At 42.0% G+C, this 25,040-nt stretch overlaps 1 protein-coding gene across 8 annotated transcripts in view; it reads left to right on the top strand.

Moving 5' to 3' along the window:
* PLEKHG1 (pleckstrin homology and RhoGEF domain containing G1) overlaps positions 1-25,040 on the top strand; it is a 143,175-nt gene that overhangs the window by 81,851 nt on the left and 36,284 nt on the right. For all 8 annotated transcript variants that reach the window (XM_040550568.1, XM_040550567.1, XM_040550566.1 and 5 more), the window contains 2 exons: positions 4,214-4,752; positions 23,555-23,655. In XM_040550568.1, the coding sequence (XP_040406502.1) occupies positions 4,214-4,752; positions 23,555-23,655 (640 nt within the window). The remainder of the gene's footprint in view (positions 1-4,213; positions 4,753-23,554; positions 23,656-25,040) is intronic.

Raw genomic sequence — 25,040 nt, 5'->3', positions numbered from 1 at the left:
TTGAAAGCATTAGATACGCTGAAAGATTTGTTTTGCATGTGGCTTCAGTGTTGAAACTACTATTGCAGTTGCCTGTTGGGGTGAAATGCTGTGTTTCTTGCCCCTGCACCACTGTAGGACAGGCACAAGTTGTGGTTCTTTCTTGGGAGAGCTTTGGGGTTGTGTCATGCCAGCATGCACTGTGTGTGTGTGTGTGTGTGTGTCTGTCTGTCAGTGGGGTGCAGGGGACGGAGGGGAGCGGGGAGGTCTGCAGGGCTGGGGGAAGGCTAGCTGGATTCATGCAAAGGCACAAACAAGAAACGACCTTGTTCGGGGAGCGTGTTGCCTTGTGAGTCCGGACAAATGTGCAATTATCCTCCTTTCAGTGCTGAACTAACAAGTCATTACTGTTATTCGTTAATTAAAGTATGCAAATTTAAGATTTTTTTTTCTCCCCAGACTGAGTTAAATACCGTTATTCACAACTCACAAAAGTTCTCAATATTAGTTTGGCTCGTCATTGAAAAGGCCCAGTAGACAAAGGAACGCCAGACAAAAACGCAGTGACCCGGCCAGATGTGGGTCAGGGAGCACAAGCCCTGCTCAGAGCGTGTCCTTCGCAGGACATGTGCCGATAGCTGGAGCTGCACAACCTGTCTGCAGCCCAATGCAGCTGGCTGCTGGGGATGATGCTGTGAAACCGGGGAGGAAAAGGGGTGTGTGTGGGCTGTAGAGCCTTATAAATCAGTCCTTTGGGGTGTCTGAGAGGTGAATTTGCTTTTTATAATGATGAGTTTGTATCAGAGAGAAATTTGTAAGAGGTTACAGTGTTTTCAAAGGCACAGGCAGTAGAGGGCAGCCGTCTCAGCTGCGAAATGTAGAGACCAGTTTTGGGGGAGGCTGTTACCCCTGCATTAACTTATCTGTGAGGTTTTCACCGGGCAGGATGTGCAGAATTCAGGCAGTTGGCAGAAGAGTGAAGTTATTTTACATTAAAGCTGTACCAGAGGTCTGAAAAGCCAAACCCAAACCCTGACAAAGAGAAGGATGGGCATGGGACTGCAGCAACAAACGGGATTCAGTTTCTGCATTTTCTGATGGGGTTATGACTGGAGAAATCATCTCAACTCTCGGAACCTGGTTTCAACAACAGGGGTAATTCCACCTAGCCTCAGAGGCGTTTCTGAAGATAAACTTGTGAAACCTTGGAAGATGTTCAGATGCTGTGTTGTTGGGAAGGGCTGTGGCTTTGTAACAGGTATCTGTAGCTCAGATGGAAATTCAGGGCTAAGCTGAGCCAGGGCCCGTCCCTCAGCTCTGACTGACACTAGCAGGGTGTGCAGTGTTTGTTACAGGGCTTGAAAGCTGAGGAGGGGAGACTGCTTCCTGGTTGAGCGTCACGCCGAAATGCCCGGCCGGGCTTGGTGTGCCTTTCTGCTGAGCTTCGTGACCTGAGGTGGGCTTCCAGCAGGGCCTGGCGCTCCTCGGAGCTGATGCGTTCTGCCTGGCAAAACGCCTCTCTTGGGGACAACGTGGCAGGATTTGAGCAAAGTCTGTTCACAGAGAAGCCAAACACCCAATTTACAGCTGGAATAAGGACGAATTGAAGTAAAAAGAAACTTCGAGGCTGGTAGGCAGGATGAAGCTCTGAGGACAAAGCAGATGAAGATTCTCTAGTAGCAAATAGCTTGCTTTTTGTAATTTATACAGAAATGTGCAGGAGTTTGTCTGAAAACGGGGGAACTTGAGTCAAATGTGTTGCAAGCAATTAAATAGCTGTGCCTAGCAGGGACCTGGGGCTTGCCAGGGTCAGGGAGAATGCAGGTGTTTGAGCAAGCACAGTTTAACTGCTACAACTAATCCTTGTTGTTAGTTTTTAATAAGCAATGGCATTGTCATTAAACAAGGAAATAGATAGTTTTTGTTGTTGTTGCTTTGTTTAGGGTGTGTTAAAATCTCCCCATGTTTCTTTCTATGAATATGTTTTATGGAGAAACTACTTTTATTCTGATTTCAGTTTCATTGACCTGAACTGTGTTTTGTTTGGCTTTTGTATTAATGAGCCTTACAGTGTTTGTGAAGCAAATATTATATATTAATGCCTTCAGGTTATCTGGGAGGCAGACAACATATCAGTGAAACAGGAAGAAAAGAGCATGGAGCAATGGAATGTAACAGGAACCCTTTATTTTCCCCCTAAATGTGGCTAACCAGGTGTTTCTTTGTCGTGAAATTTTAGTTAAAATATCTTGGAGTAAGTTAGCGGAAGGGCATCCCTGTTATCTTGTTTATCCTGTGCATTTTTCAGGGGGGTTTACATCTGCACAGTAACATTATGCTTTCTAACTGAACTTGAAAAATGATCCAAAGCTGATAACAATAATACATTCTTATCAAAAATGCATACTTTCTTATCACAAGCAATAGGAAGGCAAACATCTTTGTCCATACTGATTTTGAAACAAGAGAACTTCACTGCATTCTTCAGTTTAAAACACTTTCCAGATTTTTGCGTTATATTTTATTTTGGAGTTTATACTTTATTTGCTTAATTCAAGAAGAGGAAGAAAATATGATCCTGTGTTGCAAAAATGAACGAACATGGCATAAGGAAGGGCTGTAGTTTTTCAGACTTTAAGATAAAACCAGGGGGACAGAGGTGCCAGATCGGATTTTAGTCTAAGGGTCAATTTCTGACCCATATGATGAGCAAATTACTCTCTGTTAATTCCACGTGTTACCTTAAGGGCAATACCTTTCCATAACAAAAAGCTAATATCATCATCACTGAAAAATGGTAGTATTAATTACTCATGCACAAATCAAATCGTATGCATTCAAGATAGGCCAAATAAAGCAAACATTCTTCTCTGGGATTTTTTTTTTGATCTGTTTGCTTCTGATTTCTTCTATTTTTTATTTTTTAAATAAAAAGTAGTGTTGTTTTTTTTTTTCTGTTCTGAATAAAATCCACCCCCACCCCTGGCCCCGATCAGTGTGGGGGAGGTTTTTCCTTGTAATTTCATAACCAGTCTGCTTTAGTTTAAGAAGGGCCACCTTAAAGGTTAGGTGAGTTTAATTTGCCATTTTAAAGGCTTTATGGTTTCTTTACTGAAACCACCCTCTGGAATTCTAGTCACCAGAATGATTTTTGAAAAGTTAGGTTGTTACTCGTGTAAAATAAGGACTGAGCTACACACTGTGTAGGTATCTTCAGTATTGCTTCTCTTTTTAAATTGTCGTAAGTTTTTTTTTTCACAATACTGACATACTGAGTTTCTCTGAGTCTGAGACACTTTTTTTTGTGTGGACACTTCTTACTGAAATGAAATATTGAAGTATTCAATGTATCTGCAGCTGCTTTTAGAGGTTCTCGTTGCTGCACGGCATACAACTTGTCCAGAGAGAAATCTGCACTACATCACGGACCATGTCCTTCAGGGCATACGGTCAATAAAAAGAAAGTAGATTTCATGTGCCAACAGGAAGACAGACATCTTACTTTGTTATTGCACTGATATGAAAAACAGCTTTGGGTCAGTTCAACGAGGGGTAATATTCTGGCTTGAGCTGTACAGATTCAGAAAAACTTATTTTCCCAGTAGAAAACAGAATTATTTGGCAGCACTGTTTCCTATGGGAGTTCTTTTTTTCAGAAGCTATGTTATTTTCATTGGGAAATCATTCTGGTTTTAGTGTTTTTGTACAAGCTGCAGAGCTGGTAATTGATAACTAACTGCTTTCTGTTTCTGCTTGCCCGTGTTGGCCTTGCAGTGTTCAAAATGGATGATACTGTCTGGTATCACTGACACAGTCCTTGAGTTTTCCAAAGCCTCCAAGCCATGGTCAACTGACAGCTCGGGGGTAGCAAGGTCTCTTCCCAATAGAGTTTTTTTAACCTTAGGGAAAGTCTTTGAGTCTTATTTCTCTCCTCTGCTGAGCCTGGATGGTGTATGTGCTATCACTAAGTCCAGCACCATAGCATGTAGGGCCGAGAAAGGATGTGCCAGAAGTATATACACAAACTGGAATCATGCAATGCCTATTTAGTAGCTTCCCATGGGCTATCCCCACCACCTAAAAATGTGATCCCCAAATTATGTTGTTCTGGTTGTCTTTTGGAAAAAATAGATTTGTCTCAATTTTGTGTGCAAAGCTGTAAAAATGTCTATTGCCAACTGTTAAGTTACATGGAACACCAACAGTAAGACCACTCATTCTGTTTATTTTTTAGATGACTTCCACTTACCTCTCGATGTTTTACCAGCTGTGACGGAGGCCCTTGACTCCAAGACAAAAGGGGAAGATTTGCACCAGGAGAGCAGATCTTTCCGCTGCTGTGAAAAAAAAACTATGGACCTGTCAGACAGTGACCGTCCCGTCAGCTTTAGCTCCACTTCCTCTTCTGCTTCCTCCAGGGACAGCCACTGTTCCTTTGGAAGCAGGATGACCTTAGTTTCCAACAGCCACTTGGGCCTGTTTAACCAGGATAAAGAAACGGGTGCCATCAAGCTAGAACTAGTCCCAGCCAGACGATTTTCCAGCAACAAGCCATGCAAAAACACTCCTGCGGAGCAAGAGGATCCTGAGGAGAGCCTGGAAAAAAAGCTCAGCATGCCAAGAAAAACAGAACCAAAGGGAGTGAGCAAAAACTGTGCAATGTCGCTGGTGACAGAGCCCACCAGTCCGAAGCTCCTCTACGTAGACAGAGTTGTCCAGGAGATCCTGGAGACAGAGAGGATGTATGTGCAGGACCTGAAAAGCATCGTGGAGGTAGGAGTCTTGATTAGGTTTGAGCTAACTGTTCCATAGTGCTGTATTTAATATCTTTAGATTTTGCAACAGGACAGATGGACCTGACTGGAACTGGTTTTTGCTGGTGACCCAAACGAGGGTCTTTATAAATTTGTGTAACATCATTGTTCTTGTTTATTTATAGTTTTTATTTGATTAGATAAATCTAAGCTGTTATTACTTGTTCATGAAGAAATAACAGAAAAAAATATCCTACAGTTGATAGGATATAGTTATAGTTAGTAGTATAGTATAGATAGCTGAGTAGTGAATAAAGAGTGATGAATTCTTTGCAGTAACATTTATTTACCAAAAAAAAAAAGCTTTTTTTTTTTTTTTTTCCTGGAATGTATAGCAAGAAGCAAACAGCAGAGAACCTGTTTGCCCCTTTAAAGGTTTTATCTGAAGGGTCTCCCTTTTCGATTCTTCCACCCTGCCCCCACTCCCCAAATACTAGTTCTGCAAGTTCGTTCCTGCCTTGTCAGTCTCCCTTTTGTGCAGCTCACAGCTGCAGTCTGTTCGCTCCAAGTCCTTGGCCTATATTATTGAATATGGCATGTGCATTTGCTGGATAACCCTATTGTTTGTCTGTTGCATGAAGGAATTATGTTTTCTTTAGTATCAATTCTGAATGGGGGGTGACTGTAGCATGTATTAGTAGCCGTGATGCTTTTGTCCAATCCCCAGTCCAACAATATCTTTCATTTTCCCTTTCTAGTAAAGGCTAAAATACAGCTGAGTCCTTCTGTGGATTGTTATGGTCACTCCATGTGCTTACAACTGTGCCCATCAGTCATGTTCTTTTGTGTTATTGAAGACGACAGTGAAATCTCTCGGCTATTGTTTGTAGTCCACGTACTTAACCCATGCCTGTGTGTTACGACCACCCACAGAGAAGAATTTTTTGGGAGGTGTATGTTTGGTACACTATTTGTAGAATATATAGCTTTAAATAGCTGTATGAGCTAGTTTGCAAAAGAAAATAGCAGTCAGCTGAAGGTGACATCCTCCCCTATCCCAGTCCCTTGCCCAGCAAATCACACAAAATTTAAATAAAGAGGAAAAGAAAGGTTAGGGCTTTGGTAACAAATGGTAACAAATGCATGCTTTGATTGTCATCCCCTCCCCAAGTTCTCACAAAGAAATCTTTTCTGCAAGGTTTTGTTGGGTTCTGTAGCTGTTGCTGTTTCTCTACCTTGAAGTTTTATTTTGGTAGTGTTAAAGGTTGTCATATGCTACAGAAGTAAGTCAGTATTTATGTGTAGTCACTGTTCACAAGGCATGACCTCAGTGTTTTTGGAAACTTTACCCCTTGTTCTTCTTCCTATGCAGTAATCTATAGAACTTGAGAAACTGGAAACTATCATTAAAATCTGGAAACAAATTTTCCATTGAGAAGTAGGAAGACCAAAAAATAAAATGCGTACTAGAACCCCTGAAGAATCACTACAGCAGATGCAGATTAAATGAAGTTGCGAAAGAACTTGAGGAATTTACCTGTGAAATGACAAGGGGCATTTTCTACAACATCTAATAAAAAAATCTTGAAGGCTTTGTGTGGCACTAGCAGCCTGTTTGAGAGATGGAGGGGTTGGCAGCAGGGCTTTATTTCAGTTGGTGTTCAGAATCCCCGGGCTCGGAAGGAGCTCCTTCCTAAATGGTGAGGGCAGTGGGGAGCCAGCTACCTCAGCCTGTGCGTGTTCTCCACTTGGTTTCAGGGGAGGGAGGTGTGACTGGAAGCATGTCACGGAGCAGCCTCTTTGTGTATGTTTCTCAAGATTCCTTTCTCCACGTGTTAGCTTAGCAATGCTGCAGTGCTCCACCTATCCAAGGGTGGTGGTTGTAAGAAGGGTGGTAAGCCTCCGCAGACATCTGTAGGAGTACCGTAGCCTTTGAGGGTTTGATTATCTAGGCGTCTGTGACTTGAGGCCGTTTAGTTTGGCAGCCAGATGACTGGTGCAGAGCCAAACTAAGATGAAGGGAAGCAGCTCAATCTGTCTTATTTTCCAAATAAACTTGGGTCAAGTTTTGGCAGCTAGTTAGGAAATGGGATAAGAGTAGGAAAAGGAGAGCTGGAGGAAGGTCGAAGGACAAGTGCTGCCTGTGACATGTATGGAAACATGAAGGTGGGAGCTGCTGGAGGAAGGCACAAGCAAATGAACCAGTGCTAAGTGGAGAGAGTGAATAATTAGAGGAGAAACAATACAAGGAAATAAGGGAAAACCCAGGAAGTGGAAAGTTAGGGGGAGTAGGAATTAGGTGGAACTGGAGCACTCTAGTGAGTTAGTGAGTTTTGCAGCAGACTGCAATACAACAACTTATGTACACAGACTAAAAATAATAATGAGGTTTTTCTCCCCTTCCCCCTTTTTTGTTGTTGTGGAGAGTTGGAGGAGATGCAAAGCAACCCAAGTAGAAAGAGCTAGCAACTGAAATAATGTCAGACTGAGGATGGCATGAGGACAAAAAGGGAGAAATGAATAGGTACTATTTTAATTGCCCTCTGACCCCAGCTGAGAGCTGTTGCTACAGGCTTTTTGTCCTGCAGTAATGGGGATTTGCTGACATTACCTTCTCTGTGGACAATGGAAATATACTTGAAAGGAGCATGTTCTCACTGTTGTTTCCAGAACTTTGAAATGTGCTCCAGCTCTACAACTGAGATGGTTTTAAAATTGAAGTCTGTGAATCCACTCTCTAAATTTTTGATGCAGAGCAAGGCATGTTTGCCTGTGATGTGCTATCAAGTATTTTTGCTTTTATTTTTTTAATACATCTATGCACCTAAACAGTTGTCATGTTGTGCCAAGAGTTATGAAGAGGTAGAGGAGTTTAGTACCATCTAGCAAGTCACATTAACTTGTGAAAGGAGCAACCCAAAGCTACACAGAATCACAGATTAGTTGAGTTTGGGAGGGACTTCTGGAGGTCATCTGGTCCAAACTTCCTGCTCAGGTATGGCCACAAAGAGCCACTTGCCCAGAACAATGTCCAGGCAGCTTTTGAAGATCTCCAAGGAGGGAGACCCCACAACCTCTCTGGGCAACCTGTGCCAGTGTTTGGTCACCCGCACAGCACAGAAGTGCTTCCTCATCTTCAGAGGGAGCCTCCTGTGTCCCAGTTTGTGTCCATTGCCTCTTGTCCTGCCACTGAAAAGAGCTCGTCTCTGTCCGCTCTGCACCCTCCCTTCAGGTATTTGTGTGCATTGATGAGATCCTCCTGAGCCTTCTCCAGGCTGAACAGTCTCAGCCTTTCCTCCTATGAGAGGTGCTGGTGCTGGACTCAGTATTGCACCCTGGGGTACACCGCTAGTTACTGGCCTCCAACTAGACTTTGTGCTTTTGATCACCTTCTGGGCCCGTTCATTCAGCCACTTTTCAATCCACCTTGCTGTCTACTCATATATCAGCCGCTTGTCCGTGAGGATCTTACGGGAGATGGTGTTGAAAGTCCTCCTGAAGTACAGGCTGACAATAACCACTGCTCCCCCCTCATCTACCCAGCCAGTCCTTTCATCGTAGGAGGTTATCAGGGTAGTCAAACGTGACAGCCCCTTGGTGAATCCATGCTGACTGCTCGTGATTACCTTTGTGTCCTTCATGCGCCTGGAAATGGTTTCCAGGATTTTGTGTGTGAGACATACACAAATGACCCATTAACATGAATGGTGTGAAATTGCTTGTAGGATCCTGGTACTATTCATTGTATTCAAGTTCATTCATTAATAGTTAGCCTATGATAGTACTTCAGGGAGTATCTTTTCAACCTGTGTAATCCTTAGAACATGTAGCGTTAGCATGCTCCCCATAAAAGACTATGGAGCAAATGGGGAAAAATAGAATTTCACCCCTTTGGATGTTTTCATTGACCCAATGTTGTTGAAGTAAATTAAAAAGGCATAGATTTTGACTGGCTTTTGAGTATCCGGGTGGTCTTTTTTCTAAACAGTGCCAAACTGTCAGATACAGGTAGAAATCAACTTCAAAGGACAAGGCTAATGTGATCTTTAACTGATACTGGAGATCTGCTGAAGTTCTCCAGCTTTTCAATTGAAGTATTTCATTGGTTTAGGATGAGTGAGAGGAGGCCGTATGGGCACTACTTGGCTCCCTGTGCCTCAGGACATGCTTTAAAACAACTGCTTTTCTAAGCAGTACAACCATTTTGTATGTGACCTGGAAGAGCAGTTGAATTATTATTGTTTTGAGGAATGCTGCTGTGATTCTTGCACAGGCAAGCATTGTAACAAGGATAGACTGAACATTGGTGTGTTCTATCAGATGATCTGTTAAGGGTATTTAAATTTTGAATTAGTACAGCTTGAAGCGTGTTTCAGGCAAGTTTATGATGAGAAATCGGATACCTTGGCTTCCTGCTTGTGTCATGCTGACAGGTGTACTGGTCAGGGCAAAACCTGCAGACTTTCTCTTCTTCAAGACCCAGCCTGACTATTTCAAATAGCACTCTAGTTAGGATATTCATAAACTTCAATTAGAGTCACTTACTCAAGCAGCATCTTTTTTCCTGAGTAAAATGATTCCTCTGAGTTTATAATAAAATTTGGTACCTTGTACCTGTGTTTCACAGAAGTTAGAAGCCCATATTCTTGTACGTGGCATAAAATAGCTGTAGAAAATGACTATATCTGGCATGTTACGTTAAATATACTCTCACAGTGAAACTCAGCCATTTGATACAAGAACTCATCAGTAAAATAATGCCATTAAAAAGTTGTTGTCATCTATACAGACCAGTAACTAGAGTGGAGCGAAGTATAATTTGTTAGTGCATTGCACAAATACTTGATGCAAATGGAGGCTGAGCTTCAGGAATCTTGAACTGTATCTGAAGTCAGGGAGACTTCATTTGTATGAATGAGTTTCTCTATCCTTTCACTCCGGACATGACATTTTTTAAACCATCCCTTCTAGACTAGTTGAAGTCTCTCTTCTGTCTCCTCTCCCTGTGCTGTCTCCTCTCCATACCTTTTGTCCCCCCCCCCCCCCCCCCCCCCCTCTCTCTCTCTCTCTCTTTTTAATACTTAAGACTTCTTATTTAAGCCTTTGTACCCAGAAAGTCCTGCTCTCTGCAGTCTACTGCCTGTAGTGTTCACACCCATCTATCATCTGTTTTTTCTCTGTAATCCCATCCTCATCAGTCCATGGTGTCACATTTCCTCATGTGATTTATCACTTTTTGATCTTTCTCTTTTCCATGTTCTTAGTCTCTGCTGCCTCCAGATCTCTCCCCACAGCCCTCTTGCCTGATCTGAAGGTGCTCTCAAATAGCTTGTCACAGTCTTTTTGCCAGGCCCATCATTTTTGCCAGGCCCTCTCTCTATACCTCAGCTTCTCACTAGGTTTTTCTTTTCTCCTGACATCATTTTCATCATTCCAAATTTTTCTGCCCTCTAAGTTCTGCTGACATTCAGTCTCCATCTCCTGGTGTCCATCAGGCTTCAGTCCCATTTTCTCCTTCCCACCTTTTTGTAGGACTCCGCTGTGTCTCCTCTGGCCTGGAACTGCACAGCATGCTTCTCCATGTTGCAGAACATTTGCAGAGGGTCACTGAGACACAGGAACGATCTTTTTCCCGTTCTTTCTTCAGAGGAGCAGATCTGAACCAGATGTGGGTTTTAGCATCCAAGAATGGCAGTTGCTGATGAAGAGCTAGTGAGTCCTGAGCTGAAACATGCAAAGGATCTTTGCTAAAAGTTCCTATTGGGAAAACATGAATTTGAGGGGTTTCACTTCCCACCCCTCCATCTATGTTCAACTGTGGGGAGGTTTGCACAATGGCAGCAAAAGGCATACTCTGAAACAGAGTCTCCATTATGCTCCCGTCTGCTCCTGCCCCTCCTTGAAATGCCAGGGGATGTTGCATGTCCCTGCTAGTCAGGCTGGGGGTGCTCGTCTTCTCAGAGGGGAAAGGTCAACAAAATTTTTCAACATGAGCAGAAAAGTGTGCTTTCAGTTCTTTCCGAAAAAGGCCTGGGGGTATGCTCTTCCTGAAATTGCCTAAAACAACTCAGCAAGGAGGCAGGCTTCTGGCGTAGAAAGCTTTATCTGAGGTGAGCAAGTTTGACAAAGTTAGATCCTCCTTGCAGGATGGGAGGAAGCCTTGTAAAGGGAAATATTGGAAATCTGATGGTGTTGTGGCATCAATGGAGGCTCCAAGGGAGGCTTTTATGGGAGGAAGTCGGTATTGGAGTTTTATTGTTCCAAGTTGCCTGCCTCCTTGTTCTGCATTTAGAGGATGTCTCTTTCTACATTTCAGGCAATTAGTTAAAAACGCGACTCTGAAGACTGCGGTGTGCTCATTGTCACTTCTTGTGGTGTGTCAGTAAAAATATAGCTGCTGGGTTGTGCACTGGGTTGTTGGATAGTATAGCTCTAAGAAACTTAATTCCTCTTATCAGGTGGGAATCGTGATATAGCTAATGCAGCTGCAAAAGTTCGTTCCCACATTATCCTCAATCTCCCTGTTTGCAATCTCTTTTCCTAAGGCCCCTAACTTACGTGCCTGAGGACAGTGCCTTTAGATTACTGACATAAATTGCATGTGTTATGGGAGGAGTACCTTTGTTTTGCAGCATTCTGGCACCCACCAAAAAAAAAAAGAACTGGTTCTTATTAGCACTGCCCTTTCTGAGCATTTAGTAGATGAGAAGTTTCAGAGTGCTTCAATGGAAAGTTTACTGAAGACCTTAGAGAAGGTTAGCTGTGGTGTGAGAGGATGCACTGGTCCCTCTTGTATAAGCAACCTAAATTTTGAGGCACTGCTGTAATCAGCAGGCAGTAATGATGGCATTCTGAATTTTTCATCGTTTTTATTTCACCCTTTTTAGGGAGCAGTGATCTCACAATTAGTGTTTTGTTTGTTTTTTTTCTCCCCCCCCCCCCCCCCCCCCCCCCCCCAGTTCATTAAGGCCAGCATATGACATCAGTGGTTGTAAAGCAGGGGAGCAATACTTTAGCTGCATGTATAAGCACTGCTGTTCTGCAAGTCTGATCCATCCGACAAAGATAGCTGGCATGCTTCATTTATTTGTCTTCAATCTCCAGCACAAAAGAGAGAGCGCAGGTGTTGAGTGCATGATTTTTAACCAGTTTTCTTTAATTTCCTCATTAATAGAATGATGATTTTGAAACAGGTTCTCCTTCTTGGTGGGACCGGCTGCAGAGCCTATCCCATACAGAATGCAAACATAGTTCAGTTTAGATTTAAATGTTCAGAGTGAGATTCTTCTTTCTTTGAAATTTGTCTTGCTATGACTTTAAAAAGTAGTTAAATGCAGATTGACTTACCTTTAGCACTTATGCTGTTCTTTCTGACTAGGAATTGGTCCTTAATGCTTGGAGAAAATCTGGATGAGCAATTTAAATTACCTGCAAAGCAAATATTATGATAGTGACAGTGATAACTTTACCTGTGGTTAGTGTTCCTCTGAGCTGATGAATTTTCCCACTGCTTGTTTCTCATCCATGAGAAAGAGCTGTGTCAAATTCAGATCGACCTCCTCAGGGAAAGCATGGCTAAAAAGCAAGGAAAGGATTTTCCAGTAGTATTGAGATATGATAGCTGAAACTAAATTGTGCTTGACTATCTCAGTGCATATCTAAAAGACCTTCTTTACGTCAGCCTGGTTTATCCAGAGTTACATCAGTATAAATTGGAGCAGAAAATGTTCCACTTAAAAATCAGTAATAAATTTGAAGGCAGCTCTATAGGAGAGCTCCAATGTGTTGTCTTGTTTCTGGATTTGTTGTTTACAAATCAAGACCGTTTTCTCCACTGGAGATTGTTGAAAGGTGAGGTGTCTAGTAGAAACACCAGGTTTGTTACTGAACAGGTGTAAAAAGCTGTTCTGGCTACCTTTGAGAAATTTATAGTTAATAAGACAAGACAACTTTTTTCCGAGGCAGTAGGACTGTCCAGTTTTTCAGGTGGACATCTTGCTTCCTGGATGTGAGCCATATTAAACAACGTAAAGCAACCAAAAATGTTGGAAGAATACATTAAATAATGTTTATGTTTGTGTCTTAAATAATCTTAGATGAAGTTGTTTCTGAAACTCCAAGATCTTTAACAAAAATATTTTGCCAGCTATGTATGTGGGATCGTATGCACCCTGAAAAGAAACCATACCAAAACCAAAGGCAAAAAAAACCTAGAACTTGTTTTTCTGGGCATGTGAGAAGCATTCTGGGTTTTGGAAAAAAGATTGTTTATAGTTGTACAGTAGGAATATAGTGTTGTGAGCAACCAGAAATAACCTAGCTAACCACTTACGTGGTGAAAGAGAAGTGCTTGTATTGTGACGTGAACATGGAGCCATTTGTGTACTAACCTCACGTGAAATATGTGAAGTCATGATTAAATAGATGGATGCATGTTTTTTCTTAACTGCATTATCACTGCACAGTCTTACTTCTGCTAGTAATATTCATTAATATCCTTTATCCACCACACATATAAAAATACTTTATTCTGAGTATTTGAGAGATGCTGGATAAAATGTCAGCACTGCCTTGCATTTTCTGCACCTGAACTTGACATCTAGCTTTTATCTTAGGCCAAGGCTGTAGAAACTTTTTGAGTCAGAGACCCATTGCAGAGCTTCGGTGTATGGATGGACTGCGTGCATCATGGCAGTACAAATACGTAGCCGTAACTTTGTGTTGTAGGTCAGCTCTGCTTGGACAGCACAAAAAAGTGAGTTAGGCTGCGGTTATAAATGAGGTGTCAGTAAATGCACTGTTAGTCTTTTCTAGGCTCTGGGTGGACGATGAGCAGCAGCAATAGCTGCTGCTGTGCCAGCAAGCTAAAGAATGGCTGAAAAGCCTGACTGCAGCTGCTGGTGGACTCCTCTTTCAGCAGTGGGTACATCGCTGGGCTCTGCTGTCTGCAGCCTCCTATATGCTTTCTAAATGCTTACGAAGGTGATTAAGGGATTATGAAGATGATTAAGGGATTGGAGCATCTGTCCTATGAGGAAAGACTAAATGAGCTGGGCCTGTTTAGCCTAGAGAAGAGGAGATTGAGAGTGGATCTCATCAATCTCTACAAATACCTGAGGGGGCCATGTAAAGACTATGGGGCCAAACTCTTCCCAGTGGTGGCCAGTGACAGGACAAGGGGTAATGGGTATAAATTGAACCACAGCAGGTTTCATTGCCATATGAGGAAGAACTTCTTTACAGTTTGGGTGACAACGCACTGGAACAGGCTGCACAGAGAGGTGGTGGAGTCTCCTTCTTTGGAGATATCCAAAACCTGCCTGGATGCCATCCTGCGTAATATGCTCTAGGTGACCATGCTTGAGCAGTGGGGTTGGACTAGGTGATCTCTGGAGCTCCCTTCCAACCTCAACCGTTCTGTGATTCTGTAAATGCAAATGAATAAAATAAAAGGGTAAAAGTTAATCTTCTGTTCCGGAAAGCTCTATTCTTTTCCGTTTGGAGGGGGGAGGTAAGGAGAAGTTAAATAGGGAATGCACAGTTTAGGAGCGTGTGTGGTCTGCAAGGGATCCTGAGCATGGAACTTTGTTCCTCTCACTACATTGAGGCTGGACTGTGAGGTTATATTACTCTTCAGTGGGATGCATAGAGCCCTGTTGTCATTTAGAAAGTTACAAAGGATGGCCCTGTTAACCTCTGCCTTGCGGCTGCCATTTGCTCACTGGCTGCGGATGGGGAGCTCTGAAGAGTGGTGCGGTGGCTTTGGGCAAGCAAGCCTGGCAAGGGTGGGTAGCACAACCAGGAAGAGTAGGGATGAGAGCTGAGAGGCAGGGGAGAGGAGGTGCAGGCTTATGCTGCAAAGTTCTCAGTAAATATTTAAGTGCTTAATAAGATGATGTATTTTTTGCACAATGATTGGGATTTCTGTAAGGGAATTCTGAAATTTGGAAATGATATCTTAAACTGAAACAAACTACTGAGACTGCCGCCAGCCCATAGTTTCTGGAACTTTAATAACTTATTATGACCATTTCCCTTCTGGTCCATGAAAATATTTGACCATTTTAAATTTGTTTTATCATCGTTATTAAACATTACTTATTGGTGAACTGTGTTCTTCTAGTAACCCATGCCCTTTAAACCTGATGGCTTAACAGACGGCATAGCACTCTGTCTTTTTTCCTTCTCACCACTCCCATGGATTAAGGTGTGGTGCTAGCTGCAATTTTTTGTGGTTTCATGAGAAGACCATTTTGCAAATAAGATACTTTCTTAAATTTTTGGTTGAAAACCACCCACTGCTATAACCTCCCACTTCATTGCTGTTCATATATTACTGATAAAATCCATCAATAAATCTCTGGGAATCGTGTGGTTACTAAGGTTAAGATAAACGCATGTTTAGGACGTGTGCACATTTTCTCCATTATGCCGGGTTTGCATTTTCATTCTTTGGAAAACAGACTGTTGCAGTTTCCCTTCTTGTGTTTTAAAATAAACAAATCTCTTTTGGAATGCCTCATTTAACTTGCAGGGATATCAAGATCACCTTAGACGGCAACATTCATTTGCCATACAAACCGGGGAGAGTTTGTGTAATGGGCAATAGTCTACAGCATAAGATTCAGGTTCCTTTCCTTGTTGAGTCCCACATTCAAGGACTAAATACACCTTACAAAATTTCTGTGCTTTGCTTGACTCTGGTTTAATAAGGTTATAGTCAGACAGAGTAAGCACTGTTGTGAGGATTAACGTAAATATCCTGAAGAACTTTGAGATTCTTTTTTTTTAGAATTCATAATCATTGCATGTTTCTAGCTGATACTTTTTAAAAAAAACACTAGCTTATCGAATGATGATGATGATTTATTCTGATGATGTCAAGCCTCAGTTGTAGCCTTTGATACAGAAGTCTGTAGAGTACTTACTTCATCTGCCTAGTGACTACAAACAGACATCCTAATTGCTGGTTAATGTTTTCATTTGGCTGTCCTTACTATTGTAGCTTATTTCTTCTGTGTTTCCTCATATCTTTAGGAAGCCAGTTGGATGGGGGCCTCACATAGCTCTTCAATGACATGTCAGTAAACTACTGATAGCATTTGTTATCATCCCATGATCTCCATCTGCTCTCTGAATTTACGTCTTATCATACCTCTGAGTAGCAATTCTTAGTGCCAGCTTCTGGGTAAAATTCCTGTAGCTGTGATTTATCAGTCAGTGCTTGCTGATATCCGAAGATAAACATGGAACGTGGTTTTAATCAGTGGGTTACGACTTCAATAAGTTAGCGTGCTGAAGTGTGTAAGTGGCATTACATGTGAGTTTCTGTTCCCAGTGATTTACCCATATCATCTTCAGAGATGATGGACGATGTAGGGGACTTGTCTGTGCATGATCCATGAATCCCAGTTTCACATTGAGTGCTTTTAGTGCATCTCTATCAAATTACACCTTGATTTAATTGACAGCCTGCCTTCCAGGGTGTCTTTTTAGGATGGGAGATTTTGGCATGAAATACCTGCAGGTGAACAGGGGAATATTATTAAACTTTGATTGTATTTCATTCAAGCAAAAATTCACTTCCGCTAAGAAGGCAAAATCCATGCAGGCAGTCCATCCTTGAGGTCCTGATACCAGGTCTCCTGGTTGCTGCATTGTTGACATTGACATGCCCTAGAAATTTTCAGGCTTTGTATGCAGCCCCGTGCATGCTTATTCTGTACACAGGCACAATTGCTCAAAGGCAGCCTAAACCAAAGAGCGAGCGTGTTTTAGAGGTGCAAGGCATAGTGTTAGGACTCAGGAATTCGTCACAGCTAATTTTGGCTGACACGTACTCCCACTGTGGCTTTCCATGCATGCAGAAGAAGCCAAGGCAACCTACCAGAGGTCACTACTTCCAGTCCTTAGTATCTGCAAATGAGGTGGTATTTTAACATCTATAAGATGAGGGAGGGAGGCATGTTGGTTGTAGAAAATCTGTTGCTTGAGAATAACGATGTGAAAAAAATACCCTTTTTTTGTTCTGTAGATGAAAGTTAAGTTGATACAATGCTCTGTAAACATCATATCCTGTAGACCCCTAACTGTGGAAAATGCAAGGAGAAGTCTGTCATGGTCACCTTACTTTGCAATGTTGAACAGTGGAAAGAAAACTGAAATGCGCTTCTCTATTTTTAGTCTTTCTTCATATCATGTTCTCACGAGTGCTCTCACCATCAATCTTTGCCCCGCTACATGCAGTCAGTGGGCAGTATCGTCTTACTGGATCACCACGCTGGCTTTACTGCTGTAATCTGTAGGCTGTAAGCCGGCTGCATGTGTAAATTGGCTATGCCGAGGAAGCTGGCCATAAACAAAGGTGAGTTTATACAGCTTCCTCCACCACCTCCATCCACATGGTGCCTGGGGAGAGGCCTGATATCAGCAGGGCAGCATCCTGCTGCTTCAGACTGCTGTTCTGTGTGGAAATCGGAGAGGAAAGGGATCGGTCACAAACCACACGTAGTAACGGATTGTATAAAACATGGGGCTTACTTCTACCATTTCTCTTTGGAGGCTTGCTGGCTGTCGGCGGTGGGATGTATTCTCCTCGCCCTTCTCCCCTGACAGCAGGGTTAGGTTGCTGCCAGCATGGGGCAGCTGTGTGGGAGCCCACAGACAAGGCCGTGGGGAGCCGAAATCCCCACAATGGCAGGGCTTTCTCTGCCAGCACAAAGTGTCAGTTTTATGTTCAAGGTCCTAGGGTACATGAAGGGAAATAAGGGAATAGGAGGTGCCCGGCACCCACGAACTTTCTGCTCTCCTTGCTGGCGTGAGCAGAGGAGGCCGTGTGGCTTCGCTTAGAGCTCTGAGCCTGGGTTTTCCTCACACAGCCCCTGGCTCTGGTGATCAGCTGGTGGCAGGGCTGTGCCCTGCTGTACTTAGCCCCAGGTGGGTGCTGTGCTTTCAGACCTGTTCATGCTTTGGCCTACATCTGGGTTTGTCTGCTTCAGATATCTGTAAAAATACTGCTACTAATAAAAATCTGCACTAGTAGAAGGTGGAAAGACATGCTCACAGAAATTTCCTTCTTTATTTAATTCCAGTTTTGCATGTAGAGAAGTCCACTGTATGGTGGACAGTACAAGATTTTTTTTTTAAAGTTTGATTTACTGGTGACATTAATATGTAACATCTGTGGCAGAAATAAAATACAGGGTTTTATAGTAATCAAACTGCATCTACAGTTAAAAAAAGATGCTCGTATTAATAAAATATAAGTATTTATCTGTATTGGCCTGTTGTATGACAACATGACTGTGTTGCTTACAGCCAAAGATAGTGGTTGTGTTACTCATGGGAGATGGAGATACCTGCTGCAAGCTAGCAAATCCTCACCATCCCAGGAAAAATTTGAAAAGTTACTCCTCTCTCTGTTGAATCAAACAGGTAATGTATTGAAGCACAGCTGCTGTTGCTCCTGCTTCTCCTGCAGAGGAACTCCCGAAGCTGGAAGTTAGGGTGCTAATTATCTTGGTGGGTATGGGTTTCTGCCTTCCATGTGAGAACACGTCAGACTCTCTGGTGAGGGCTGAAAACAGCAAGGGCTTTGAAAAAGGACTGGCAGCTGGGAAATGGTTTTAAGAGCAATTGAGCGAGCATTTTCACTCATGGAATGAGGATGATTTCAGTCAAAATGAGACATCCTACAGGTATGTGACTCTTTACAGAGAATAAAGAGGAAGAATACGGAAGACACAATATGAAGGGAAGAAAGCAGTCCGAAAAGTGTTAATTTTGGCTGCATGAAAAGTTTTGCTACAGGGGTCTCCGGGTAAGCCACTGTGCAGATGAGACCCACACTACAACAATGGACTTATCATCTTCTATCACAGAAATTAATAGCAATAATGATAGTGATGTGTTTTAAGGAGAAATGCTCTGACAGAAGGCCTTGATATGGCAAGGAGATGGCTTTGATTTAAATCTCTTTAGGTTCTCAGCCAGATATAGCCAAAGGAAGCAGGTTGAGAAGGCAACATAGGGATTGTTTACAAGTGCACCTTCACTTTGCAGATTACAGCTGTACTTTCAGTAATTGAGAAGAGCTGCTCTGACATGCAGTGTGTCCTCAGCCACCTGTTGTGGATAGCACACTATCTTTTTCCCCACAAGGCATTCAGACGATGCTTCTGTACATGCCAGCTAAATCCACAAATGAAGTAAATAATAATAAAAAGGAATAGAAAAAAAAGTCAGGCAAAAGGGGCATAGGTACAGATTATAATTACCTCTGTAATCAGCAGCACAGAGCATGTTCTAGCAGTTACCCCATTGTACAGCAGCAGTTGCTCAACCTTCTCTTTGGCTACAAGGATGAGCTGTGGTTTGGTCAGCGTGACTCTAGCTAGCAGGCTACAGCTAGGATCCAGTTTGTGATGTGCTTTCTTTCTGGCCCGCAGCCTTCCCCTCAAAGCAGCATGGGAACATAATGCAGGCAGCCTGGGCTGCTGAAGCACGTCAGTGGCTCCTCTTGTGCACGACCAGCTGATCTGTGCCATTTGCGCTCGTTTGGGTAGAGGGCAGTTGGGCTGAAGACATGCTCAGGGGGTCAGTATAGCATCCAGGAGAAGGGGCTGACTTTCTGGTAGTACAGATGTAGGAAATATCAGAAAACTGGGGTCCAAGTGATGGTATTGCGCTCTCTGGATGCCGGTCCAGCTTGATTTAATATTGCATGTTCCTCCTCCTGCTGCAGCACAAGACATCACTGGACTGTTGATGAGTACCTAGTTTTAGGTGTTTTTTGGTCAGAGACTGAGTTTTCTTGATAGAAGACCTCAACTTTCAAGCCAAGTGCACATTGTTGAAGTCCAAAGATGTACTGCAGCCTTGCTTTCTCCTTCAGCTTGTGTTCAGACACTGGCATACAAAGAATTTTTTATTTTTATTTTTTCCCCTTATTGATGTTTATTCAGATTTTCAGTGTTTTGTGTGCCTGCCTTTTGGTAAAGGTGTGCACATGCAACGGCACTGCTCTTCAACATTCTTGCTTATCTTTATTGATTTTCATACGTGCAGATTCCTGCTTTATAGAAGAAATACTAAGAACTTATCTAGTTATATATGTTTCTGGCAGGGCAGGAAGAAAATATTTTACAAGGTAATGGCGCTTTTACCCATATTAACATTATTATGTTAACATTTCTAATTTTAACATGTAATTTTAACGTTACCACATTAATGTCTGGCTTATTATTTATTATTGTTTATTTTTTATTATGTTTTTAAAGCTAAGTGGGGGCCTGTTTTCAAAGGAAAATGCAGGTATCTAGATGAAAACGTCCCACATGAATTTGCATTTAGTTTCTGACCTTTGGTCATGGAAAAAAATAGTTTCAATCAATCTGTAAAGAACTTCTTGCTCATTTTGTTCTTTTATTGACAGTTTTCTCTCATTTCCAATTCGTACAATTACTGTTTTATCCTCAAAGGTTAGTGTTGTCATCATTTTGTTCCTCTGGAGATCTTTCTCAGGTGATTATGGAGGAGGAGGGAGTCATCAGATGCGAAGCTCCTAACAGACATTCTTCCCGATAGATTCGGTGTGATGAAAGACAAATGGGGAGAATGTCAAACCCAGCGAGGGAGGCAGAGCCATCCGGCAAGCCTCTTCTAGTCTGTGGAGAGATTCAGGAAATAGGGTGGAAAAATTGTGCAATACTATTAGAACAAGCCTTGCTCCATAAATCAATCTAAGGAGACCAGCATTTATTTTTGTTTCACTTATAAAGTAAGCTAAATGTTTTGCTCTAACTGCAGAGAGGCAATAAAACACCAGCAAAGGCAAAGGTTACAAACAAATCATTCAGTGCTGACAGAGGGTCTGTAGATGCTGACAAGAAACAAATAAAGCGAATAAGCCCAGTGCTCTGTTCTGATAAATTTCATTGATTTCTGCACTGTGTCATTATGGCTGCAGCCCGCCCTGTTATCTCATAGCTCCAAACCTTTCATTATGGCTTCAGATGATAACAGCTGTTGATATGCTGCAGGAGGTTGCGGTGACTACTATGGGGGTAAAGTACCACTTGCTAAGAAATAATTAGGAAAAACCCCATGGCAGGATAGCTTTGATCTGCTTCTGCTGTTGTCCTTGCAGAGGGCTATACGCCGATACTGCATCAGTTTCCTGGATGAGTTAATGAAACTTTATGAGAGCACACATACTCTATAAAGCAATATAACCAGAAGGGTCCCACTTGCCGTGTCACTGCAAGCCACGTGCTGCTGCTGCGGCGTGCCTGGACTTTGTCAGACCGCTTTGTGAGGACGGGCCTGCGTGGCCATCCTCGCACCCGAGCATTTTTAACAAAGAACTGTCTCTCCTTAGGTAAGCAAAACCCCAGCCATTTGTTTCCAGTTTGCTTCTGACCTGGTGCTGGGAGGACACGGAGGCCAAAGATGCAGTCTCGGAACTTTTCGCAGCAGAGAGCACAGGCTGTGCGTGCGTGGGATAACCTGATCCTGGCACATGCTGCTGGAATGCTGGAAAACTGCCAAAGCACCTGCAGGCTTTTTCTTGGCAGGAGCCTTAGAAAGGGCCTGGTTCCTTATTTCTTGCTAAAAGTTGGTAAAAGACTGAGAAAAATATACATATGTGGAGAAAAACTGGGATGGGAGGACAAAAGGAGCACGAAACAGGTCATGCTTATAAAACTGTCTACAATACCAGAAAAAAAAAAAGACTCTGGACTGTTTTGTTCTTTTTTTTTTTTTTTTGAAGAAACCCATTCTGAGGTGAACAAGTTTGAAAGAAACTCCTCTTTATTCAATAAAAAGGCTGTATGCATCTGATGACTGTACGTGTGGTTACTTATTGTGAGATTTCCATTCCTCTGCAACACACCACACCACACCAGCTAAGGATGCTGCAGTGCTCCTGCAATGCTCAAATGTTTTCAGAGGATCACAGCTCCACTGGAGCTTTTGTTCTTCACTGTTAAATGTAGATTTGTATTAGTGGACAGAAAAAGTTATTTATTGCTGTCACTGGGGTAGCCCTGAATCTATCATCTACTCCTGCGTTTGAGCTAGTGTACTACATGCTGCAATCCTGTCTGCCTCACCAGAATTCCCAAACCTTTTACTTATCTGCAGCTTCTGAATATAAATGAAAAGCTAACTACAAATTCAGGCAGTCCCAGGGATGCCATTCCAATGGCTTACTGCACAAATGCATTTCAAGGACAGGCTGGGACTAGAAGGCTGCAAGAAGGTACAGTACGGACATCCATCACAGAAGAGATGGGAAGGCTTTCTGGGACATGCCTACTTGCTTGCCCACTGCTGCTTGTTGTTCCTCTTAAAGACATTGAAGTTGCATTTGAATACGCAAGTTTTCTTCTTGTTGGCAAAAAAATATTCTTTTTTTTTTTTGGTGGTGATGAAGAGTAGATTTAATTGGAGGCAACCAAATACTGAATGTGGATTATTGAATGTTAGGATTAGGACCTGTGACTCTGCTTACACCATCTCAGTTGCAAAGAACATGGGGATAGAGACTTGAGTGCTGTAATTCATAACCATCCTAACAAGAGCATCTAAAATCCAAAGGTCAGATCAATGACTGATCTAAACCCTTCATCTTCTCTGGATTTTCAGAGAATAAATCTTGTCCAGTGTATGTGTTGTGTAGTATTTTTTTCTTTACGACTCTGGCACACAGTTGCATCTTAGAAGTTTTCATGGTCTAGTTGACGTTTCGCAGGGTTCCTTCCTTGCCGAGCAGTGGAATGCTGTGTTGCTTTTGGTGGGTTGCCACACCACGTTGTCTAACCCCAGGCTAAGGGATTTTATTTATTTTTATTTCACATTGTTTCAGCTGTTTTCACTTTTCCTTTATTGTTTTCCGTCCTCTAGCAGAATTTCTTCATGGATGTGGCAGCACATTGGGTTTCTTGGTTTATGAGTTGAAGTTAGTTAAAAAGCCCGGTGGATTTGTTTGCCCTTAGCTGAGGAAATTTTAACACTGAAGCAGCAACAGAATGAAAGGTGATGCTCTGGGAGCTGAGCTCTTATCAAAATGGGGGAGAAACGGGAAAGTTGTTCTGCTAGAATAATGCTGATCTATCTTTTTTCTAGTTCTCTTGTTCCTATTCAATTGAAGTCACTAGATGAGACACTCTTGTAAATGTGAAAGTATGTCTTTGCTAGAACATATACCACCGTAATTTGCAATGTAACTGTACATTATACAAGTGTACTATATACACACTGCATGTGTGTATATACGCTGAGATCTTCTGTCCTCTGCAAACTCTGCGTTGCTGTGTTTGTGCTTTTTTTTTTTTTCAACTACAGTTTTAAAAGATTTTTTTTTTGGCAGTTTGGTAGCTTTTCTGAGCCCTTGTTGTTTTTATGTTTTCCGTTCTTGATTATATAGGTTTTCTGTTACTAAGACTATTAAATGACATTCTTCATTTTTTTGTACATTTTGTAGTCTCTGAGCCAGTTAAATGATCAATTAAACTGTCACTGTGAATGAAATCTGAATACATTTGTATATCAGTAGCAAGAGAAATGTTGGCTGTCCAGTCTAAGGACTATAACTTAGCATTCAGTCTTCTGTTATTTTCTTGGTTTCAGTGAACAGATAAGTACTGTTACCTTTCATAATAGAATGACTGTTCACAGAGAGGCTACTGAAGGGTTTACTGTAATAATAATGTGAAACTGATATGAAGGAATTCATCCTGAACAATAAAAGGTAGCTCCATTTACTGATCTAGAAAAGGAGGAAATGTCTAAAGGCATCCTTCTCATTTCTCTTGTAGGATTACCTCGATTGTATCACTGACCAATCCAAGCTGTCCCTGGGGACAGAAGAGCGATCAGCCTTGTTTGGAAACATACGGGATATCTACCATTTCAACAGGTAAATTAATGTTTAACTAAATGAAGCAGCCTGTGTTGATGGGGAGGGAGCAAACCAAGCAAATAGTCTTTTATCACTGTAATACAGCCAAGATATATAAACTGAGAAATGGTATTTCTTCGATTCTCAGCCGGGTTGGTTTGCTGAGATCAGATTATGTAGCTGCTGGTTTAATGAATCAAGTGTGGTCTTCATTTACTACTTCTGTTTTCATGCTGGGTATTTCCATAAATATAAACCTAACCTGCTCCATGCTCCCGCTGAACCTAATGCCAGACCGCCATGAATTAAACTCTTGTCTCACTAAACAGGCAATATTTTATTCCTATTATATTAGGTCCTTTGGTGTACTGACGTATATCTGGCTTTTGTAACATTTTAAACTGCTAGGCACTCCCTGAAATAATCTATCAAAGCTGTGTTCAAGTACCTTGCTGTGCGTTGAATACTTCTGTTAGGTATCTTTACAGCCTTCTCTGAAACTCTGCAAATGGGATTCTAGCATACAATGGGAACTTCAAGTAAAATTTCTCTTGCTTCTATAGCTGGTGCCAGAGTGTGTGAGATCTGCAGTATCTGCAGTTTTAGGAGCATGCTACTGCTACTTTGACTGAATCCTCTATTACTATAAAAAACAAACAAACAAACAAACAAAAAAAACCTTATTCAGTATTCAAGGAAAACCTGAACATACGATCAATGCAACAAACCTAATGGCATAAAGTTCCCATGTCTTCTATGTCCCATTATTCCTGTAAAAGCTCTCTTAGCCTTACTGTAGTTGACAAAAGATCTCCCAAACTGTTGTGATCTTTGAAGAACAGTAAATAATTTCCTTAAATCAAAAGAGGATTCTGAAGTGGAGGACCCCTGTCAAAGAGCTTCCTCAGTGTTTTTCTGTCATCATGGGAAACTATTTTAAAGTGCTTCTGCTGTTGGGGATTGCTGTTCAGAATCAAAAGGGAGAGTGGAGGAAGATCTATTTAGAAATGTTGGACATAGTTGAAACCTAAAATCCTTTCCTGAAACTTGCAGCTACAGCACAGTACAGGAAATACACTTTCAGGAAAGCTGCTAAGTCCTGCTTCAGCTACAACTTCTGACTTGATTGAATATCTAACGTGATGGAAAATACATAGCGGTAGCCTGATCATGTGTTTTAGAGCCATGAGACAATGACTGTGGGCTTCCTAATGATCACAGGATGGGGAAAAACATATGTGGCCATTGTATTTTCTGATTCTTCAAAGCCAGAGAAATAGCAGGCTACGTAGTTGGGACACTTATATCAGCATCATTGCAAGTATTACTGAATAAAAGTACCTTTTTAATCATGATACAGAATAATTGATTTGAGGGAGAGAAAAAAAAGGATTTCCAGAGGT

The sequence above is a fragment of the Cygnus olor genome, chromosome 3, assembly GCF_009769625.2.
Source record: "Cygnus olor isolate bCygOlo1 chromosome 3, bCygOlo1.pri.v2, whole genome shotgun sequence".
In the NCBI taxonomy this organism is placed as follows: Eukaryota; Metazoa; Chordata; class Aves; order Anseriformes; family Anatidae; genus Cygnus; species Cygnus olor.
The sequence above is the reverse complement of the archived record's forward strand: the minus strand, read 5'-3'. Positions and strand labels throughout refer to the sequence as shown.